The sequence below is a fragment of the Eretmochelys imbricata genome, chromosome 10, assembly GCF_965152235.1.
Source record: "Eretmochelys imbricata isolate rEreImb1 chromosome 10, rEreImb1.hap1, whole genome shotgun sequence".
Taxonomy (NCBI): Eukaryota; Metazoa; Chordata; order Testudines; family Cheloniidae; genus Eretmochelys; species Eretmochelys imbricata.
The window spans coordinates 31,766,711-31,781,154 of record NC_135581.1 but is presented as its reverse complement, the minus strand read 5'-3'; the positions used below and the strand labels follow the sequence as shown (position 1 = coordinate 31,781,154).

The following is a 14,444-nucleotide window of genomic DNA, read 5'->3' as shown; positions in this document are numbered from 1 at the left end:
CCCAGCACTCTCCAAGGCCCTGTCCCCACTAGGGACAGTGTCAAAAGATCCCCACTGGTTCAGCTCCACTGGTCCTTGCAGCACTGGGAACCCAGGTGCAGCTGGGCTAGGGTGTCTTTGCTGTATGACATAGTGTGATGTTACCCTGCTCACAGCAGGATGAGTAAGGGCTTAAATCACCACCAGCAGCCAGCTACTCACTGCACCAGTGCTCCCACCGCAGCTAACTCCGGTGCCGCTCAGTGCTCCGCAGCGTGAGCAGGATCTCGGCAGTTCCCTCAGCTTGCTCAGGACCAAACAAGGCCCAGAGAGCCCCAGCACAGCAACTACACCCATTCCACCAGCAGGAGGCTGGGCAGCAGCAGTGGCAACAGCATCTCCCCCTTACCTTGCTAGCACAGGCAGCTTCTTCCACAGGGACCTTTATAACCAGGGGCCAAGGTTTGGAGAGGATGGTTCAGGCTGAAACAGACCATCACTATCCAATAGGAGCTGACGTGCTGCCCGGCTCCAGCACCAGCCACGAGACCATGCTGCCAGAACCCTAATGTTACACCAGGAATACAAGCAGAGCCCAGAGGTGGGTGCCAGTGATGCCCGTACCTGTGCTGCAGTTCTGTGTGGTATTGAGGGTCAGCACTGGAGAGGCAGCACTCATGCATGCGAACACACTAGCGTTGCCTATGCTTAGGGATGTCTGTGGAAACAAAACACACAAGATCTGAAAAAACATTAAGCTGACCCCTCCTCCTAAAGTCACCCTACCCCAACGCACCACACATTACCACCACCCCCTGCTATTACCCAGCCCCTCCCCACAACATTACCCGGCTGTATCACTTCACACCTCCCCACATCCCCTAAACAGAGCATTTGGCATCGGAGATTGTAGAACAAACCCATCTGGCAACACTTCACTGCTCTCTGGGCAAGCCAGACTGGGGCACAGGTAGTGACTCTACCAAAGAGACCTAGAGGCGAATGGCAGACACCAATGATTTTGCTGACTTAATATTCCCGCTCTACACACATGCACATCATACATCATTTGAAAGCTTATTATGTCTGCTTTAAGAGGAGGTATGGTGGGGATCTGTCATGGGGTGCTGTTACCACAGAGATGACACCATCATCAAGTTAACATGACCACTTTGAAATTTTTCATTTGTTTTTGTTAGTTTAACGACTATGTATCATTTCAAGACATAAAATTTGATTTCTTTGTGACTCAAAAGCATCACAACAAACCATAATCCTTGCAACAATTTTCTCAACAGTCTGTTTGTAGGCATCCCAATCAGCTTTAGCAAAATTCCATCGTATTGCCTGGTTTGGAAGAAACACAGGAATGTCGATGCCTACATAGATCACTATAGGCCTATGTTGGCTGTTCAGAAATGCCAGTAGTACTTCACATGATGCAATGAGAGTGTTACCACCCTTGGTCTTTAGACACAACTGTTAGGTCTGGATTGTACCCATGTTGCCAGTGGCTTGAATGGAATATTGATCATCGTTTTAGCACGTAAATGAATTGTAAGTCTTTATGCAGACATCCAGTCCATGAGATCTTTGCCATCGGTTTCATTTGTTTTATAGCCCCACTTAGTGTGGTGACTATTAAAATCACCTGTATAAATGTATGGAATACTCTGGTTTTGGCCATCTTGTGCTAGGGGCTTTATAGACATTGGTAATGTGGAGCTCCCCTACTTTGATAGTTGTGGTAAATGTGATCTCCTCTTTGGTTGATGGAATACCATTAAAATCTGTGATGGTGTCCTTGATGTATATCGCCAACCCACATTTTAGATGATAATTGCAAGTCATTAGGTTGTATCCATAGATACGGTAGTGCTTAGCTTGTTGGTCATTACTAACATGGGTCTCTTGCAACATGAGGATATCAATGAAAAAAGGGAAGGCTGCAGGCCCTGATCGTATTCCGCCAGAATTCCTCCACCATCTCGACCCTAAAGGACTTCAAAGGCTAGCAACATTGTAGTCTGCTACCTTAAGGATAGTACAGATCCCTGAAACATGGTGGGAGAAAATGTTAATTACCATTCCAAAGCCTGGAAAGCCCACCGATGAAGCAGGAAGCTATAGGCCAATTTCTCTACTATATATGACCTATAAACTTCTTGAATGTATCAGCCTCAAAAGAATATGCCCTTTTACTGAGCCAATTATCCCTGTCGAATAGGCAGGCTTCCAGCCAAAACATAGTTGCTGTGACCAAGTTCTGCCAATCACAACTCACATTGAGGCTGGCTATCAAAAAAACCCTAAAGACTGGCGCCATATTTGTCAACCTTTCATCTGCGTATGGATTAAAGGCCTGATGCTAAAACTTGCTAAAATTATACCTTGCTACCAAACACTTCTGTGGATCATGCTGAGTAACTGATGCCTACGGGAGTACACGTGTAATAAGACCAGCTCACCCCGTATCATAAACAACGGGCTACCACAAGGCTCTGTACTTGCTCCAACCCTTTTTACTATTTACATAAGTGTCATGCCTCCAAAATTTGGATATGCATATGATCTTGCGATGACAATCCAAGTATCAAACCTCCATGACACTGAGAAAGCAGTAACTGAGGACCTCCAAACTGTGGAACAGTACTCCTGGAAATAGAGGCTCATACCAAACCCTGGGAAAACAATAGTAAGCGCATTTCATCTTGATAATAGAAGTGCCAAAAACACACTGAAAGTAGCTTTCTGTGGTAAAAATGTGCAACATGATTACACTCCAACATATCTTGGAGTGAAACTCGACCACACCCTCACCTTCCATGATCATCTTGAGAAGGTAACTGCAAAAGGTAAAAACAAGAGCCAGCATAATCCAGAAACTAGCAAGTACAACCTGGGATGCATCTGCAATAGCACTTGTATATTCAGTAGTTGAATATTCTTGTGCACTGGTATGGAGCAGATACAGCCACAGGTGACTTGTGGATACCCAGCTGAATACAGTGATGCGGTGTATCATGGGAACCCTTAAGTCAGCTCCAACCCCATGGCTATCTGTTCTAACATTGCTCCCCCACCGATATGCTGAATTGCTGCGACATTCCGCAAAGCTCAGCGAATCCAAGAAAACAGACATCTTCCTATCCAAGACCTTGACAACGCCCCATTGCAATGTTTTAAGTCCTGCAAGTCTTTCTGGGAACATTCATTTAGTCTCATGCAATCAGGCTATGGACAGAAGGAGGCTTGTAAAGCAGATTGGGCTAAACAAGACTTTAAAAATAAGCACCTTGTGCCGAATCCCACACAGAAGGTTCCTGGGTTTGACCTTCCATCGTCATCTTGGTCAACGCTGAACCGAATCCAAACCAATCAAGGTAGATGTGGACATCTAATGCACAAATGGAAAATCAAGGACTCCCCAGCATGGGAGTGTGGTCCCCCAAGACAGACCATCAAAAATATCACTAACTACTGCCCAATTTATAAATAAAAAGGAGGCATTATTGCAATAAATTCTGCTACTCCTGATGTAGCCATTTGGCTCAATCAACTTCAGGTGAAATTGTAGTTGCTGCTCTACACCAGCCACACAAAAGAAGATGACGACTCCTCCAAATTCCACTGAAAGAACCAGGAGTCTGACACACAGCAAATGCCCCAGATTCAAAAGGCACTGTGTACTTCTTCAGGGCCTGCCTGAAGTAAAGAAACATGGTAGCATGGCACACTGTGTGAGAGCGTAGGCGACATTTCCAATCATCCTCTCACTCTGCACGGACATTCAGAAGTAGTATCTGCATAACCTGGAGAAAATGATCCCAGAATTTGAGTGCAGGCAGCTTGGCATATTCCCTTATCGGATATCCCTCCAGTAGTGGTAGCATGTGCTGAGTCACAGCATCATCTCTTTAACAGCATGTTGTGGGGACTCAGTATATTCAGACTCAAACACCTTCTGAGCATCAGCCAACATTTGCCAGACAAATGCTGGAACTATAGGACTACCTCCTCCTTGCTCACACCACTGAACAAATTAATAAAGTTCCAGAGCACTCAGGGCCCCAAATACTAGAAGCAAGCCACGTAAAGCATGACTGAATTGCTTACCAGCAAGCATTTGAGCTGCAGTACAAGCTGCATATACATCGGAATCAATAAGAAGGTCTCGCAATGCTGTGTTTCCCCAAAATTTCCCAGTAAATGCACTAAAGCAGCATGGGGTGTGAAAAGCACTCAGAAAAATCACAGTGATATCAAGTTCGTTTGGGAGAGTCCATTTCACTTGCTGAGCAACAGCATTCAGCTGCTGATACATGGTCTGAATGGCATACTGCTGTCATTTCCTTACATTTCAGCATTGTAGGATAGACTGTGGCCATGTCAGCTGGTTTGGCCTCCACAATAGGTATATATGAAACTACTGTGTAGGTGCTCTTCTTTGTTGCAAGCTTGTGGTTGAAACCAGGCCAAAATGGAACCACCTCTTCGTCTATCAATCAGCCAAAGGAGAAACTCCTGCACCAACTGGAGCACAAAAGTAGCTGACCTCTGAACTACAATCACCTGGCTTTGGATCACATTCCCAGGCTTTCACTTTGGCTATTTCAGACCGAAAGATTGAAGCAGCATTATACAAAATCACTTGTTCACTGGAAAGCTGTTGATCAGGCTCATTCACCAGAAGAACATCCATAAAACATTTGGATGACTTAATTTCCTGTTTCAGATTACTAGCAGTTTGGATAGCATCAGCTAATGTTACTGCGGTGCACAGAACAATGGTAGACTTGCCTTGTCCATGCTGTGCATGAAATGAAGTGCAGAACCATCATGTTTTTTCTAATCTTGCCTGTAATTTGCTACTGGAACAGTTTACAGTTTCGACATCCGAGGAAAGTAGGGCTCTATATCTTTGTAGCAGCTTGGACAGGAAAAGAGACTTCTTGTTAGACAATATTATGTACATCTCTTCAATCAGCTGATAAAATAAGGTGACTGTATTGTTGCAGTGTAACTGGATAGTTTTGCTTTAAGATTCACTTTACTCAAGTAAGAAGAAAGGCATATTCAGTGACAAACTGCATCCTTAGCAATCAAGTCTTCCACAGATATTTTTTGCAACATGTCACCATCTCTGCTTTGAAGTGCTGCCTCCCTTAGAATGGTTGCTCTCTTGTATGCTTCTATTTTATGAAGTTTCTTATCTTTTTCGTGTGGTGTTCTCAAGCAAACAATGCAACCGGACCTGTCGCTGGAAGATGGGCTTGCTCCGATGGTTATAGACGCAGATGAACACGACGCTTTATCATCAGCTTCAGTGTCTATTTTCTTTCCTGGGTTCAATACAACTCCGCTGGTGTGCCAAAATTGACTCGTGTCTCCATTTCTGAAAGCAACCCCTGTGATAGAGTATTGGCAGCAAATCCTCTACACTAGAAAACTCATGCAGAGGCTGCCAACACAATTACTCTCTCCTGGAGTCAGCTGCCAGCGTCACAGAATTGTGTTTGGCACTGGTGGCTTTTGACAGTTTTGCATTCTTTTGATTTTCTTGAAACACAAAACATTTTTCAAAGTTTGCGGAGAGCCTTTTTCTCTTTAATGTAAACTTTAAGGGGCTTGTATCCTCCATGTCTTTATACACTTAACTTCCCTGTAGAGGTAAAATTCCCAAAGCATATTGTTTGCATTCCCATCCCCACTACTACTACTTGTCATTTTGTACAAGTACACAAACTTGTGCTAAATTAAATCACAGAATCACAGACCATCAGGGTTGGAAGGGACCTCAAGAGGTCATCTAGTCCAACCCCCTGCTCAAAGCAGGACCAATCCTCAAATTTGTGCCCCAGATCCCTAAATGGCCCCCTCAAGGATTGAACTCACAACCCTGGGTTTAGCAGGCCAATGCTCAAACCACTGAGCTATCCCTCCCCCCAATCAAAATTGCCATTTTTGTTCCGTGAGCACTTTGATTGAAGCAGAGTATGAAGCTGTGTATTGTCATCTCTAACACTAATACTGACCTGTGCATAAGCGCCACTGAATTAAAAAGCTAGTTTCTCCAATAGCTAGAACAACAGCTAGTACTGCATCCGTGGGCAATTACAAATTAAAACCTTCTACCAGGCAGACTAAATGTTATATTGTATGCACAAAAGCTTACAAATGGAGAAGCATTACTTTAGGAATTCATGTATATTTATATCTACCCACTATGCAATATAAACTATGGGCATACAATCTACTGCTACTGATACACAACCTTCAGCGAGAGACTGATCCGGTCAGCAAATTTCAGCTGAAAATATAGAAAACTATTATAATCACTTGTGATATACTTTGATAATTAAGAATATGCAATGTGAAAACATTTCATGTCAGCATGTTGGAAAATATTGACATTTTCTCTTTTTTCCACATGCTAAACAGCTTCATCATTTCTGGGGGAAAAAAAATTGGCCGTGCAACACCAATAAAAATCTTTTAATGTACTGTCATTTGGTAGCTTTGACCAATAAACACCACATTACGGTGTTGTAATTAACAGTAAAAGCTGTAGTCAGTCATGTTGCAGTGTTTCTGGAACTGCAAACATTACACGCATTTTGGGTACCGCTGCTTCACCTCATCTACAGGCTTACAGAACCACCTGACAGCTCCCCATCTTACCTCATCTAAATGTACTTAATAATAAATGATGTCTGTGTACAGAGGGTGGGTACATTAAACTCCAAAAATATGGTCCTTTTTGGAGAACTGCCACATGCCAACCAGTCATGGTTCCCAGAGACTGCTCTCACCCCCAGTGCACCAGAGCAAGAGGTGAAACTAACCTGCTTGGAGCATTAGGAAGGTTTCTAGTCAGGTGCTGCTAGTTATACAGCATGCACTGCAGTGCATGTATTACATGCTCATTGAAGGCTCACAAGTCGCTGCCCAAGTCATTCATCAACATATCAGGGTGAAGCTCCCCAGGAGGGGAACAGGGGGTGGATCTGACCTCCCAACACAGGCTGTTCACTCTAGCATATTGTTTTGCCAGGTCACAGGCATGGAGAAATACATTTTAGTTCCCATCACCCAACAGAGAGGCTGTGACTTCCCAAGGTCCTAGCAGAGCAGGGACTTGAACCAAAATGTCTCAAGTCCCAGGCCAATGTCTTAACTACTGGATCGTCTTTCCTCCCTTGCTAATGTGAGCAGCCCCCTGCTTCTCTCAGCTGTTTGGGAGGCTCTGCAACCTGGGGTTTTCAGTGATGGCTGGGCTAGGGCAGTTGTGAAAGCTCAGGTTCTTTCCCACTGCCTCCCCACAGGCTGGGCTTTTCTGCTCTGCTGTGACTAAGAGACACTGACTAAATAACAGTTCCTGGCCCCCCAGTCAGGGCACTTTTCTCCCCCGCAGATCCAGAGCCAGCTGGCAGGACATGCTAGATACAGAAGGGCAGATCTGTAAAATTCTTTGTGAAACTGAAAGATGAAAAGCAATGCATAGGGAGGTTCTCCCGCTGCTCTCTAGCTCCCCACCAACTCCTGGCCTCCCCAGGCCTGCCCCTGCAGCTCTGATAGCACCTATACTCCCCAGGCGGCTCACAACCAGTGTATGTGCATGCATGGCAGGGCAATTATAGAGAGAAGATGCCAACATAAAGGCAACAGCTTACATGGGAGGACACTGTACCTCGTTCAGCAGCAGGTTCACCACCAGGGTGCCTCCACTGTCCATGCCAGTATTCAAGTTGAAGAGGAGAAGCGTGGGGAATTCAGAGTGGACAGGAATGCTGGGCCCATTTATGACTCTGAACCTCACAGAGGCAACATCCAGGTCCTCACGGATGACGGGCTGATTCTGGAGGCAGAAGGTCCCTGGGTCGGATGCATTGTTTGCAGCACCCACTGCGGGTAGAGTGGTGTTCCCCAACATTCCCGGGGTGCTGGCATTGGGACCCCCGCCCAGGGCTGGAGTGCTCTGGCTCTGATTCAGGCTGTTGTAGAAGTTAAGGAATGAATTGGTGCTCCCCGGCTTGCAAGCTGCAGAGCAATGAGGAAAGGTTAGCGTGGCCAAGACCAGCAGGGGCACACCGCTCATTGGAACTGGAGGACTTTGCTTAGGGGGATGCAAGGCCTTCAGCTCATAGGACTGCGAAGCAAAACAGTTTGATCCTGAGGCCAGGGCTGGAAACCAGGCCTCACCCCTCTAGGTGGCTGAGATTTGTAGGGGTGCACACACTAAGTGGGTGGGATGCCTAGACTCCCCCTCTTCACATGGCCAGGGAGCAATTCCAGTTATCTGAGTGACAGGGACAGGACCTGGTCACTATTACAGCAGTTTTAGACACACAAGCCCTGGCAGTGTCCATGCACAGGCAAGGCACCTAGGGTAGGGAGTCGCTGACACCTCTCATTGTCTGCTAACATCACCTGGGTACAGGGGGCATGGGGCACCCACACTAACTGCTGCCACACGAGAATGGGGCACTAGCTCTGGTCGTCTCATAACTGCTCCATGTACATAAAGTACCAGAGCTTCCCCTGGGCCTGGTTATGCTGCTGCACTGGGCGGGGGTGAGGGATGGGAGTTAAATCTGCCTTGAGCCCAGTTACAGAACCAGGAATAAACCGTGAAGTGCGGGGGCACAATCTGAACTGTGACACTCAGTGCTCCATTTGCTTTGGCAGTAGGTCACCACAAATAGGTACTCACAAAAAAAAAACAAAAAAAAAAAAAAAACAGTTTTTCCACTGAATGCATCCGATGAAGTGAGCTGTAGCTCACTAAAGCTTATGCTCAAATAAATTTGTTAGTCTCTAAGGTGCCACAAGTACTCCTTTTCTTTTTGCGAATACAGACTAACACGGCTGCTACTCTGAAACCAGGTACTCACAGGGGCCAAAGTGCCCCATTACTGAGCTCAGCTCCTTCCCTGACCGCCACCCCACAAGCTCTGTTTTCTGCAGCAGCTAGAGACACTGCTTCCCTACGAGCACCCACGGTTATGCTCTTTTGCCTCGAGAGCCCACCAGAAGGCAGAGCCCCCAGAGCCCTCTTATTGGTTGGGAGAAGAAAGTTTCTAAAAGCTAATTTGTTAAGAATTTTCCAAGGATCAGATAAACTCCCCAAAGTGAAACCCAGCTCTGAGAGCCAAACAAGTCTTGGACACCCAATACGCCACTGGCCTGCCCCACATCGCTCAGAGACCAGGCTCACTGCAAAGCCTCCAAACAGCCAGCAGATGGTTATTGCCTCAGTACTGGATGGGAGAGGCTGCCTCTCTCACTGCAGTGCCCTGAGCTAGCCTCTGCTGCCCCAATGGCCTTTTAAGAAGTCTGTGGCTCAGAAACCCTGGGCTCTTTTGAATTCCCAACACAGGCCTGCTCCGCCCAACAGAATCAGCTGTAAGCAGGCAGCAGAGAGGCCTTGCAGCCAGTGGTCCATCATTTAACAAGCAGCAGCACACACAAGGCACAACTGGATCCCAGCCTCCTGGAAAGCTTGACTGGCCTACCCATGCCAGGCAGCAGGGATATGGGGGACAGCGACCCACACGACTACGTCCAGTCACACGGTATAGGCTGCCCCCTCAAGACATGGGGCTTGTCCCACCTCTTGTTTCCTCCCCCACATCCCAATTTACCCCCCTAGGAAGGGCACAGGAGCAAGCCAGCCTGTACTGGTGAAAGCACAGTGGAGACAGGGCAGACTGATGTGCACACTGGCCCTTCCCCACATGGCTGGCAGCATCCAAGAGCACACCTGTGAAGGAGGCAATCATCTCAAAGGAGACGCTGGCGTTGTCGGTGCCCAGATTCTCTGCCATGATCTGCAGCCACTTCTCCCACGGGGGCGAATGGAGGACCAGGCTGCAATCCACTGTCTCTTTGCAGCGGAGGGTTTTCTGGAAGGACTGCGGCAGCATGATGGAGCCCAGCACGACCCGTATGGCACATGCCTTTGTGCTGTTCACCACACAGCTCCGCAGTGTGAACTGCATTGTGGCAGTGTACTCGGGGATGAAGACCCTGCAGGAATGGGAGCCATCAACACCTCAACGCCTGCCTGAACACAAGCCACCCTGGGGCACTAAGGGCGGAGTAGCCCTAAAAAGTGAAACCCTCCCAGGGTGAGTCAAGAGGGGCTTTGGAGCCCAGCACAAGGTCACTCTGGTTTGTATTGCTACAGTCCTGTCCAGGATAGTGCATTGTAATGTGTAACTGTCTCTCTAAAAACACCAGGAAGGAGTTTGTCTTTCCCCTCCTTGAGGGAGTGGGGCCCCATTTAGTACAAACCCCCACCTCCAGCCCCCTGACAGACCCTTTGGTTCCAGGGGAACTATCTCAGCTCTACTCTACTCCGAGATGCAAGGCAGTCAAGGGCCCTCGCGGCTCTACTAGGCCAGCACCTATGGGAGAACAAAAGCCCCGCCCGCAGCGCCACGCAGTCTCTACTGTCACGCTCACTTACTTGACGTGCAGTGGTCTAGCAGGCGAGGTAATGGTTTGCTGCAGGGGAGTGTCCGGTTCCAGGACAGGGATATCAACAAGTCTCAGCACAAACATGTCCGGCTGGAATATATAGGCGCATGGAGTGGAGAAACCCTGCAGGGAGAGCAGGAAGGCAGCTTAGCATCAGCCACCAGGGAACACCCATCCAAAAACTGCTTTGTTGGGCGAAAGATCAGCCAGTGAAGAGCCCAGCTATAAGCAAGGGACCAGCACCCACTGCCAGTCCTTCCTGACTCCCAACCCGTGCTCTCCTTCCCCAGCCATTGCCTACACGCACAGCGACACCTGAGCCCAGGGGTTCTCAAACTGGGGGTTGGGACCCCTCAGGGGGTGGCAAGATTCCTACGTGGGGGGTCACAAGCTGTCAGCCTCCATCCCAAACCCTGCTTTGCCTCCAGCATTTATAATGGTGTTAAATATATAAAAAACTATTTTTAATTTATAAGGGGGGGGGGTCGCACTCAGAGGCTTGCTGTGTGAAAGGGGTCACCAGTACAAAAGTTTGAGAACCACTGCTCTAGCCCAAGCAGTGGCAGTACAGCTGGTCTGTCTGAAGGTGCATCTCGCTGTGCTCCATTACTCAGTGCTACACACCCACCTGCCCCCAGCAAATGCCCCATTCTCCTCTGAAAACCCACATCTCCCACACCACAACCATGCCCCAATGCCTCCAGTCACCTCTCTGCAGTACTTCTGCCTGCTAACCGTGCGGCACTGCACATGGGGTCTGCATGTGGGTCCCTCACCTGAGCAGCAGGTGTCCCACACAGCAGAGCACTCCATTCAGGCTGACCCAGGTAAGCAGGGATCCTTGGCTCTAACGAATACCAAGGATTACTAATCCTGGAATTGCCCCACATTCGACCCGTTCTCATTCCAGTGGATGCAGCCCCAGAGCCACATGCTGCCCCACAGGCCCAGCCTGTGTCAGAGCAGCACGCACACCCAGCAGGCCAATCCGACACACACCCGGCTCCTGCTGGAGCCTTTGGGGCAGAAAAGAGTGTCGGGAGCAGATACTGGGCAGCGTATCACACAGTATCTTCGCTTTCCTCAGTGGAGTTCCTGTGACATGGGGAGCAAGTGGGGGGGTTTCAGCGAGAGAGGACTAAAAGGCAGAAAGGAAGTGAAAAGGTGGAAGAGGTGAGGTGCCAAGTGGATCACGGGATGCTGGCAACCATGCCAGGGAGGTGGCATGGGATGGGGAGACAGCGCAACAGGCACGGAGTCCCCAACACCCTTTTCAACAAGAGAATCTGACTCAGTCCAGAGACAGTGAGGAGCAAGCATCTCCCAGCAGGTGGCAAACTCAGTGTGGGCCACTGGTTCTCCAGACACAGGCAGCCTCCCCCTTCCAGCCTGACTCCATCAAGGAGCAGAGCCCATAAGGTGAGGAGGATAAGGGAAGATTGAAAAAATTGGGTTTGTTTAGTCTGGAGAAGAGAAGACTGAGAGGGGACACGATAACAGTTTTCAAGTATATAAAAGGTTGTTACAAGGAGGAGAGAGAAAAATTGTTCTTCTTAACCTCCGAGGATAGGACAAGAAGCAATGGGCTTAAATTGCAGCAAGGGCGGTTTAGGTTGGACATTAGGAAAAACATCCTAACTGTCTGAGTGATTAAGCACTGGAATAAATTGCCGAGGGAGGTTGTGGAATCTTCTTCATTGGGGATTTTTAAGAGCAGGTTGGACAAACACCTGTCAGGGACAGTCTAGATAATACTTAGTCCTGCCTTGAGTGCAGGGAACTGGAATAGATGACCTCTTGAGGTCCCCTCCAGTTCTATGATAATTCTATGATTCCATTATGCCCTATGGGGAGCCTACGGGAGGAGGCAGAGTGAGTTCCTGGTAGGCGTGCCAGAGCGGATTGGAATCTGGATTCCTCCAGCAGCCAGTCTGTACTCGTGGAACCTCTGTGCCTAGCACATGCCATAAGAACGCCCCGAACGGCTCAGAACCGTAACCAGCCAACATGGGCCTGCAGATACCCTGGCCTCTCCTACCGTTACACAGAGCAGCCCTGATGCCACCTGCCCCCAGCCCCTCAGGGTACCTCTCCCTGGTGGAAGGCTCTACCCAGATGCCTCCCTAGGGCAGTGTCTCTGGACCCGACTGTCTCAGGGTAGAGCCAGGAGAATGGTGGAATTTATCAAGTCAGTCTCTGGACAATAGGCTTAATCATGTGGCATTGGCTACATTTTTCAAGCCCCTCCCCAATGAATGTCCCCTTGGTATCTGCAGCCAGTCTGGCTCCAGCAAAAACTGTCTATCCCTCCTGGGGGAGTCAGATACCAAAGCCAGAATGGACCACTGTGATCATCTAGTCCAAGGGTTCTCCCGCTTCTCACAACAAAAGTTATTATACAACCCCAGGAAGGGGGGCCCGAAGCCTGAGCCCACCCAAGCCCTGCTGCCCTAGGTGTCGGGGGGGGGGGGGGGCAAAGCCTGAGCCCCAACACCCCAGGTAGGGGGGTCAAAGCAGAAGCCCAAGGGCTTCAGCCCCAGGTAGGAGGCCTGTAACCTGAGTCCTGCCGCCCAGGGCTGAAGCCCTCAGGCTTTGGCCTCAGCCCTGGGGCCCACCAAGTCTAAGCCAGCCCTGGCGACCCCATTAAAATGGGGTCACGAACCACAGTTTGAGAACTGCTGACTAGTCTGACCTCCTGTAGAACACAGGCCAGAAAACTATGCCACAATAATCCCTAGAGCAGATCTTCTAGAAAATCATCTCCCCGCAGAAGCAGAGGGGTGTAGCTCCCAAACAGCCTTTCGCTGTATTGTCTGGCTTCCCAGAGGAGGGGGCACCATCTCACAGCCTGGCTGGATGCCAACTGGGCTCCCACTTACCACGGGAACGTAGACATGGGCTAAGCATGCATGGACAGCTCAGAGAGTTCCATCCCTATGCAGCCCCTCTCCCACATCTCAGCTGCAAACTCTGGGAACCCAGGGTTGGCAGAGTGACTCTCCTGTGGCTGGAACGCCATTCCATGCCCAACCGCACAGCCATGGTGAATGGTTATCTCCATTCCTCACTAGAGGCAAGGGCTTCCCTTGCTGGGGACTTTGTACTGGTGAAAGGATTCTGCACTCATGCCCCTTGTAGCCCTTACCTTCACTTCGATCTTGCCTGCAGCCTGAGGCAGGTGAGCTGCGATGAACCAGTCTCCGGCAGCTGGGGTGGTGATGTTCACAAAGGTGCTGTTCTGCAGGGTGATGCTCAGAGTCATGGTCAGGTTGTAGGATGGGCGGGCAGTTGCGTTCAAGGGAAACTGGGTGCCCAGTGGGTTAATGACGGGAGGGGCTCCGTAACGGAAGTGGCTGCAAGATAAAGCAGGGAAGGATGCACATAAAATGCCATGCCCACCCTCCAATAGCACGAGCACCTACAGCAACAGCGAGGCTGGACTGGATCAACTGGGGAGCAAAAAGGAGGCAGCAGCCTGGTCCCAAGGAGAGCTGCAGGCTGGACTCCAGATGTTGCCTTGCCCCCTCCCACTCTTGACCTGCCGGCAAATCCTCCCGAGGAAAAGAAAGTGGGAACATTTCATTGGCCTGGAAAATAATTAAAGCAGCAGAATGTGCTCAAGGGGTCTGAACTTAGGAATCACCTTCCCTTCCAGCCACCAGTGTACTCAGTGTGCAAACCAACATGGGGGTGACTTTTCAGCCAGCGCAGGACAGAGATCAGAGCAAGAGAACAACCAGCATGTGACCCCAGCACCAAGACAAGGTGGGTCCAGACACCAGTGACTGATTAAATTCAAGCAGCCACAGGCAGGAAGTTGGGCTGCAGCAGCAAAGGGACATAGGAATTGCCAGGCTGAATCAGACCCAAGATCCACCTAATTCAGTATCTGGTCTCAGACAACGGCCAGCACCAGATACTTCAAAGGAAGGTGCAAGAACCCTGCAGTCCCACTGTGGGATAACATGCTTCCCTTAGAAGTC

General features: G+C 49.2%; 1 protein-coding gene across 3 annotated transcripts in view; it reads right to left on the bottom strand.

Moving 5' to 3' along the window:
- The window catches only part of PGAP6 (post-GPI attachment to proteins 6), an 86,146-nt gene that overhangs the window by 11,603 nt on the left and 60,099 nt on the right, over window positions 1-14,444 (bottom strand). For all 3 annotated transcript variants that reach the window (XM_077827453.1, XM_077827452.1, XM_077827451.1), the window contains 5 exons: window positions 13,607-13,814; window positions 10,451-10,584; window positions 9,743-10,008; window positions 7,670-8,019; window positions 604-697 (listed from right to left, as the gene is read on the bottom strand). In XM_077827453.1, the coding sequence (XP_077683579.1) occupies window positions 604-697; window positions 7,670-8,019; window positions 9,743-10,008; window positions 10,451-10,584; window positions 13,607-13,814 (1,052 nt within the window). The remainder of the gene's footprint in view (window positions 1-603; window positions 698-7,669; window positions 8,020-9,742; window positions 10,009-10,450; window positions 10,585-13,606; window positions 13,815-14,444) is intronic.